General features: G+C 40.6%; 1 protein-coding gene across 1 annotated transcript in view; it reads right to left on the bottom strand.

Moving 5' to 3' along the window:
- Positions 1-1269: 1269 nt before the first annotated feature.
- Positions 1270-8514, bottom strand: part of ECPAS (Ecm29 proteasome adaptor and scaffold) — a 121056-nt gene continuing 113811 nt past the window's right edge. Inside the window, exons 45-49 of the mRNA XM_056518777.1 lie at positions 7963-8107; positions 7613-7718; positions 4406-4494; positions 4064-4135; positions 1270-1541 (exon numbers count right to left, since the gene is read on the bottom strand). Of these exons, the coding sequence (XP_056374752.1) occupies positions 1402-1541; positions 4064-4135; positions 4406-4494; positions 7613-7718; positions 7963-8107 (552 nt within the window). The 3' untranslated portion in view covers positions 1270-1401. The remainder of the gene's footprint in view (positions 1542-4063; positions 4136-4405; positions 4495-7612; positions 7719-7962; positions 8108-8514) is intronic.

Below are 8514 nucleotides of genomic sequence, written 5' to 3'. Positions count from 1 at the left end.
GGCCATAAAGTTGTGTCTGCTTTTTTTTTTTTTTATTATTGCCAACTGTGTGTTCACTACCCATGTAATGTATAAATTAGTTGTATAGTAATGAACATAGGAATAACAAATATTACAAAGTATATGAAGAAAAAGACCATTATTTATACACTGAATATAACAGTAAACTGAACAATTCCAAGTATTAAGCAGAATGTGGGGTCTATTCTGATGCAGTAGATAGGGCTTCCATAAAATGAATTTAACCCCCCCCCCCCAGATGTTTAACCCCTTAATGACATAGGATGTAAATTTACACCCTGGTGCCCTGGTACTTAACACACCAGGATGTACATTTACGTCCTGTACATGACCGTGAGCACCAAAGTGTTGCTCGTGTCATGCACAGCAGGTACCGGCTGCTATCAGCAGCCAGGGACCCACCGGTAATGGCGCACATCAGCGATCACGCTGATGTGTGCCATTAACCCCTCAGATGCCGTGATCAATACAGATCATGGCATCTGCGGCAGTGTGGTCACTAAAATGGATGATCGGATCACCCGCCTCTGTCAGTCTCCACGGTATTCTGGTCTGAGATCAAGCAGACCAGAGCAGAAGATAACTGATTAACACTGATCAGTGCTATTCCCTATGCATAGCACTGAACAGTATTAGCAATCAAGTTATTGCTATAAATGGTCCCCTATGGGGACTATTAAAGTGTAAAAAAAATAGTAAAATAAAGTAAAAATGTGAAAAATCACAAAAATGTTAATTGTCACTTTTTCCCCCAGAAAGTTTAAAAAATGTTTTAAAATTAATAAACATATTTGGTATCGCTGCATGCGTAAATGTCTAAACTATGAAAATATAATGTTATTGATACCATACAGTGAAAGGCGTAAACATAAAAAAAAAGTCCAAAATGCCTGCTTTATCATATAATATAAAAAAAATTAAAAACTGTATTAGTTTCATATATGCAAATGGAGTTTAAAAAAAAAAAGTACAGATCACAGCGCAAAAAATGAGCCCTCATACCACCGCATAGATTTTTATGGTAAAATTAGTGATGTCATTACAAAGGACAACTAGCCCTCATACTAGTTTGTGGATGAAAATATCAAAGCTATGAATTTTAGAAGGCGAGAAGGAAAAAACGCAAACGCAAAAGCAAAAATAAAATTGGCTGTGTCCTTAAGGCCAAAATGGGCTGTGTCCTTAAGGGGTTAAAACCATTTTCATCTATTATAGTGACCTATGAAATGCAGAAAGTGTACAAGAAAACAGATTCATGGAAATATTTATTTTAGACGTGGAATGATACATGCTACAACAGAAATGTAATCTTGTGTCGAATTCTTAAAATCCACGAAACATGTTTGGGTTGAGTTGCACGGGTTTTCATTTTTATACATATTAATTTAAGTTTTCCAACTTCTTCTTGAGCAATAATCCTTTCTCTCTCAAGTCTGGCCTGCTGTCCAGTTCCATAGTAGATAAAGATGTAATAAGCAGGTTTCTGTTGTCTAATGTAAGGCTTTCCAATTGTTCCGAATCTGGAAAATCAACAATACAATCATAGAAATATATTTTTTTTCAGATTCCAGTCTTACTTATTCACAAATCTGTTTTATTCACTAGAGTTATGACCAGCTGTCAGATACCAGATTTATTTTGGCATATTTACAGCGTTACATCAGTTCAAAAAAGCTTTGACATGTCAAAAGTTTTGATCAGACCCTGACTTATCTGTAGAGAAGCGCTTCTCTCCCCATCTCTTTGCTTGCTGCATGAGACAGGCTCCATAGATTTTACACAGAATCGGACTCGTGCAGCAAGCAGACTTGAACACCCAGCCCCTGACTGATCAAAACTTTCGACATGTATCTATGACATGTCAAAGGTTTACTGAAATGATAGTAATGCTTTATAGAAGGCAATAAAAGAATCAGTTCTCATTTTCTTGAAGGGGCTGCAAATCAAACAGTGGCACACAAGGTAAAAGTATTTGCTTATCTTTAAAGAGCTTATGCACCTTACAAAAATGTATCCCCCCCCTATCCTTTGGATAAGTTTCTTATCAGGAGAGGTCCAACCTCTGTGACCCCCTCTGATCTCTCCTGCACGGGGCCCCACCTCAGCATGCAGGGTTCGCTGCTTCTCCCCCTTTTGAACAGAGGTGACAGCATGCTCAGCCAATCACCAGCCTAGAAGGGGTCCTGATTGGCTAAGCAGGCTGTCACTTCTGTTCCGCACCAGCATGTCACTGAAGGTGGGGGATGGAGCATGCTGAGGAAGAGAGGTGGACCCGTGCATGCAAAGGCGAGAGCCAGGTCATGTTCGGGAGGAGATCGCCGGGGTCAGTGTGATCAGGCAGACACTTTTCCGATCCTTTGGATAGGAGATACATTTTTATAAAGTATATAACCCATTTAATCTTAACATATTTATATATAAATATGTCTATAGGCAGTACAAAATTAAATAGGATCAGTATGTCATCACCATTTCATCAGTATTTTATCTGTATTTTGTACTGGTCTCTCTCTTGAACCAGACAATGGATCTGGGCAAGTTATATCTCCTTTTTTAATCCGGTTCACCAGTACTATAACCCCATGTATTGTGTTAAGTCTGGATGAACTGGTTGTCAGCTTCCCTTTAAAGTGTACCTGTCAGATCCAACAAAAAAAATGTTTTCTATATATCACTCAGTACCTAATCCTGAGCATGTACATCTAATTTTTATGTGTCTAGCACCTTTATTTTTATTTTTTTATTACACTTTTTTAATTTAGCTCACTAGTCTGAATTCCTCTCAAAGCAAGGGGGTGTGGCCTCACTGTGCAGGTCTCCGCCCCCTCCCTCAGTATGCTGTCTGCTCACATCTCCCCTAGCATTAGCAAAACTACAACTCCCAGCTTGTCCTCACTGACAGTGGCGGGACACAAGCTGACAGTGGGAGGATTTTTCCTCCAGCCCTGCGCTCACAGCTGTCAATCAAGGAAGTGTGTCCATGACTCATGGACACAGCAGGACTAGTATGTGTCCAAGCAGGCAGGGGGGGCAGTTGTTTGGAAAATATTCAGCATTTCAAACAACTGCCCCCCCTGCCTGCTTGGACACATACTAGTCCTGCTGTGTCCATGAGTCATGGACACACTTCCTTGATTGACAGCTGTGAGTGCAGGGCTCACAGCTGGAGGAAAAATCCTTCCACTGTCAGCTTGTGTACCGCTACTGTCGGTGAGGACAAGCAGGGAGTTGCAGTTTTGCTAATGCTAGGGGAGATGTGAGCAGACAGCATACTGAGGGAGGGGGCGGAGATCTGCACAGTGAGGCCACACCCCCTTGCTTTGAGAGGAATTCAGACTAGTGAGCTAAATTAAAAAAGTGTAATAAAAAAATAAAAATAAAGGTGCTAGACACCTAAAAATTAGATGTACATGCTCAGGATTAGGTACTGAGTGATATATAGAAAACATTTTTTTTGTTGGATCTGACAGGTACGCTTTAAAGGGAAGCTGACAACCAGTTCATCCAGACTTAACACAATACATGGGGTTATAGTACTGGTGAACCGGATTAAAAAAGGAGATATAACTTGCCCAGATCCATTGTCTGGTTCAAGAGAGAGACCAGTACAAAATACAGATAAAATACTGATGAAATGGTGATGACATACTGATCCTATTTAATTTTGTTCTGCCTATAGACATATTTATATATAAATATGTTAAGATTAAATGGGTTATATACTTTATAAAAATGTATCTCCTATCCAAAGGATCGGAAAAGTGTCTGTCTGATCACACTGACCCCGGCGATCTCCTCCCGAACATGACCTGGCTCTCGCCTCTGCATGCACGGGTCCACCTCTCTTCCTGCAAAAACTGCAAAACCTATCAACATTTTATGTATCTGACAGTGCCCATTTAACATTAGCTCTGAATTACAGACCACCAAAAAAACATAATATGTAATTATTATATAAGCCTCTTTCACCCAAGTGTATTTGAGGACAGTGATTGGTTTATTAGTAAACCATCCTGACTGTCTATTCACTTCACCTACTTACCTTCTAGCTTCTTTAGAAGTAGTTCTATTACGTATATAGCTTCTGTTCTTACAGATGCATAACTCTTATTTTCTGTAAAACACAAAGAAACCTATTCGAGTACTGAAACTGAAGGTGAAGATACCCAATGCATGTAAAGGATTAAAACCTAAAAAATATTCTGATTAAAAGCTCCAATTCTACGGCAGTTAAATGAGAACATTCTGACTGGAGCAGCCATCAGGGACGCTTATTGCATACTGTAGTAAGGCTGAAAGTAATATCCGTCTCTGTCTATGCAAGTGAGTTGGAGCTCTAGATCAGAGATACAGCTCTGTAACAGTACAAAGACTACTGTAGTACCTAGAGAGTGTGCAAGCACTGGACAAGTTTCTGTGAGGATTTCTTTAAGGGCTGTGATGTCTGAATGCTCTTTTTCTAAGATTAGTAAGCTGAAAAACAAGAAATTATTCATGACACAGGAAATTCACAGAAACATTAAACTTATCAGTACAAAAAGTTGAAATACAACATGACTGAAAACATCACAAAGAAAAGTCTAGTATGACCATTCTCCATCTTGCCATAGATTATGAACGATGAGTAGGTTGGTCGTGAAAAGTAATAGTGAAGAGATCCTAATTTGGAGATCAGTACAACCAGCGTAGAGTTATATGTATTTAGGCAATTTCTGCATCTTACTACTTTACATAAAGCCTGGTGCCTAACTATGATAGCTCCAGGGTGATCGACACACAGGGAAGGGTATAATAAAACTATACAGAATGGCATGGCATACTTGCTATTGTCAGTAAGAGAAAATCTGTAATAAAGTAAAATGTAATATATTCCTAGAATAAAGGGAGGCCACAGAAAAGGATTTAACCATTTAAAAAAAAAATTTGAGAATTACAAGGTAATAACATTCATCAGAATATGTGCATCTAACAGTAAATGGAGCCCTGCTCTCCTGGTGTTATCCATTAGCCGCAGGTCTTGAGCACCTAATAGTGTTGGTGGTAATATATCTATTGATATACATGGAAACAGATAGCGGAGGAGCAGCACAACCAAAAAACAACATAGGTAGGTGCAAGCAGCTAGTTAACCCTGGTTATAGGCCCAAAATCCAAACAGAAGAGAAGAGATGGCAGCAGCACTCAAAAATGGTGAAAAAATTAGGGTAGCTTTATTCCATATGTAAAATACAAGAGCAACGTTTCGGCTGGACAGGCAGCCGAAACGTTGCTCTTGTATTTTTGATATGGAATAAAGCTACCCTAATTTTTTTCACCATTTTTGAGTGCTGCTGCCATCTCTTCTTTTCTATTGATATACATGGATATTGCCTCTCTCTCCCAGCATGCTGCCGTGCCCCTGAGCGAGCCCATCAATGATCTTCAGCCTCCCATCCACCACAAGAAAAGTGTATACACGAGTAGAGCGCCTCTTATAAACATGCCAGCAGAATGCTCCTGAACCACCCTCTGCAGTCCCATATGAAGAATATTGAAGAATTGTTATTATGCGGATCACGTGTGAAATTTATTATAATGAAAGAAATAGAAACAGCCGGAGTGTCCAATTTCTTATATAATAAATGATAAAAAGGGTTTTACGTTTTTATGTAAAACAGTTTGATAATTTTACAACAAAATAGCAGCTTTCTAATACACTTTTTCCATTCCTCAACATTGTCAAGACCCCCTTTTCTCTTAGTCCTGAATTATAGCCAAAGATATCATTTAGAATGTTTTTAAATCACTAATACTTCTTACAGTTTGCCGAGATTCTACATTTTTCTCTACTATGGTAGCTAACTTTGTAGGACTGGAGAGATTTCTGCTACTGTATTCAACTAACAGAAACATGCTAAGGCCGACCAAGACATCCTGTAAAGTGGTCAGCAGCCTATGTAAAAACAAATAGGGCCTCTCACACAGACGTGAAGAGACAGTTAGGGAATTACTGAACTCTTAAAGAGGTTATCCAGGATTTAAAAAAAAAAAAAACAGAGCAGATTTCTTCCAAAAACAGCACCACTCCTGGAAGGCCATACTCAGGCTGTGTGTAGTATTGCAGCTCAGTTTTATTCAAGTGAATACAGCCAAGTTGTAATACCAGACATAATGTGAGGACAGGCGTGGTGCTGTTTTTTGGAAGAAATTAGTTCTGCTTTTTTATTCCCGGTGTAGTGCCATATTTAGTGTTTTGCAATGGAATGTGTTACATGTATGGCTGACACGCGCACACCCCACCCCCTACCATTGGTTCCTGGGGGAGGGGGTGTGCACGTGCCACATGACCACAAATATGCTGTCTCAAACACCGTTACCTTCAGTGCGAGTTTGGCCACCACAGCAAGAGGATGTCTCCTGCTGTGATAGCCGAAGCGCTGCGGGTGCAATGTTATGCGCGCTGCGGCTGTAATGTAATTGATTCCCCACTATGGGGACCGTGTGCCCGCGGAGTGATCTCAGCGCTGCGGCTGAGTTTACATTCATTCCACGCTATTGGGACCACGCGCCTGCGGGTGTCATAAGCTGAGCGCAGCGGCTGGTATCGCATACAGATGCCCCCGAAGGCGCGCGGTCCCCATAGCAGGGAATCAATTACATTACAGCCGCAGTGCGAATAACATTGCAGCCGCAGCGCTTCGGCTATCACAGCAGGAGATCCTCTTGCAGTGGTAGCCGAACTCCCACTGAAGGGAACGGTGTTTGAGACATCATATTTGTGGTCACGTGACACGCGCACACACCCCAGGAACCAATGGTAGGGGGCGGGTGTGCGCGTGTCAGCCAATGGAGCTATCTTAGTCCAGCACTGGAAAGTGCTAAGTCATAAAACACATTCCACGGCAAAACACAAAATATGGCACTACACCGAATAATATTTTTTTTTTTTTTACTTTATATTTTTATTTATTGAAATTTTTCAAAAATAAACAAGTATATCATTAAAGCATGAAGTAGGTTAATGACAGAAGACCACAATATGAGCATAGAGCAGGACACAAAAAGCTGTTGGTCCACAGGAAGCAAAGAGCATAAAAAGCAAGAATGAAACCTATCCAAACGCAAATTTAAACATGACCAAGAGGGCGTCCAAAAAGGCGCAGTAAGGTTAACCAAGCATATCAGGTAACTGAGAAACCAGCAATATGTATATCCATAAACAAAACACAGAAAGATATACACAGAATAAAACAAGAGGGTCAGACAAAGACAACAAGAGGGAGAACGAAAAAAGAAAAAGGTGAGGGGTGTCAAGGGGGTTGCCTGTCCGCAATTCGATCCAAAGGTTCCCATATGGAAATGAACAAATCTACCGCGTTGTTAAGGGAAGCAGTAAGGTATTCCAAAGACCGAATCTCCCTGATTCTTGCCTGGAGGTCAAGAAATTTGGGGAAGCCGACCTCTTCCAAAATTTTGCTATCAGTGTTTTAGCTGCCAGGAGTATATGCAGGAGTAGCTTGACTATTCCTAGATAATTATGTCTTAAGAAAAGTAACATCAAAAATCACATTCTAAGAGGAATAATAGTTTGCTTTACCATGAACAAACTTACCCCTGAAAATATGCCTTCATGGACTGAAGGACAGCGTGCTGAACTTTCCATGTGCTCAGCTTCAACCTTTCACACATTAACTTGCAAACTTCTAAACGATAGCAACCTATTGTACCATGAAAAACCAGCAATGAGACATCTCCAATAATATACATGTATACATTTTGCTGTAAAACCTTAAAATATTGAAAATGTATTAAAACAAGTGCAGTAATAAGAAAGGATCTTCCCCACAGGAAAAAGTGGCAACTACTAATTCTAGAGCAAGTTAGAAGCCTGGATACTATGGGCCTGCACTAGTTTTCAGCTGTATCGGACCTCTTGGCCTGCAACTTTTAGGTATAACTTACGCTGTGTGTCAGAATTTCTGGGCCAGGCCTTGCCTAAAGTTGAGAAGGCACACAACAAGGATTCTGTATGCAGTTCTTTTGCTTTTTCATTCTCATCATCCTCCTCCTCTTTTGGTGATCGAGCCCCCACTGTTTCTTTAGAAGCCTAACAACATAAAAATGAAAAACCAACACTTCAACATACTCATTTAACCCAGCAAGGAGACTGTGCCAGAAACCCCACTCTTCCTCTGTTAACTCTGTCTCATAGTAGTGAATCTGCCACAGTCAGTCAGTCATTAGACCTACAAAGTTATAGGGGAAGTAAATGGAGAAAAAACTTGTCCAAGTCACTTCTGCTGTTTATCACTTGGTTTATTAAAGGTTTAGTGCAGCGAAAAATTACTTATCCCCTATCCTTTGGCGGCACTAAAGTTATAGATCACGGGGGTCTGAGCACTGGGACCCCTGCGATCTCCTTAACGGGCACAGTCAGTCTGCCAGAAGTGGCTGTTCCGACCCCCGCAGGAAGCCGCGGCTGACACACCCCCTCCATGTATCTCTGTGGTATGC

This window comes from Hyla sarda, chromosome 1, assembly GCF_029499605.1.
Source record: "Hyla sarda isolate aHylSar1 chromosome 1, aHylSar1.hap1, whole genome shotgun sequence".
NCBI classification, from domain to species: domain Eukaryota; kingdom Metazoa; phylum Chordata; class Amphibia; order Anura; family Hylidae; genus Hyla; species Hyla sarda.
The sequence above is the reverse complement of the archived record's forward strand: the minus strand, read 5'-3'. Positions and strand labels throughout refer to the sequence as shown.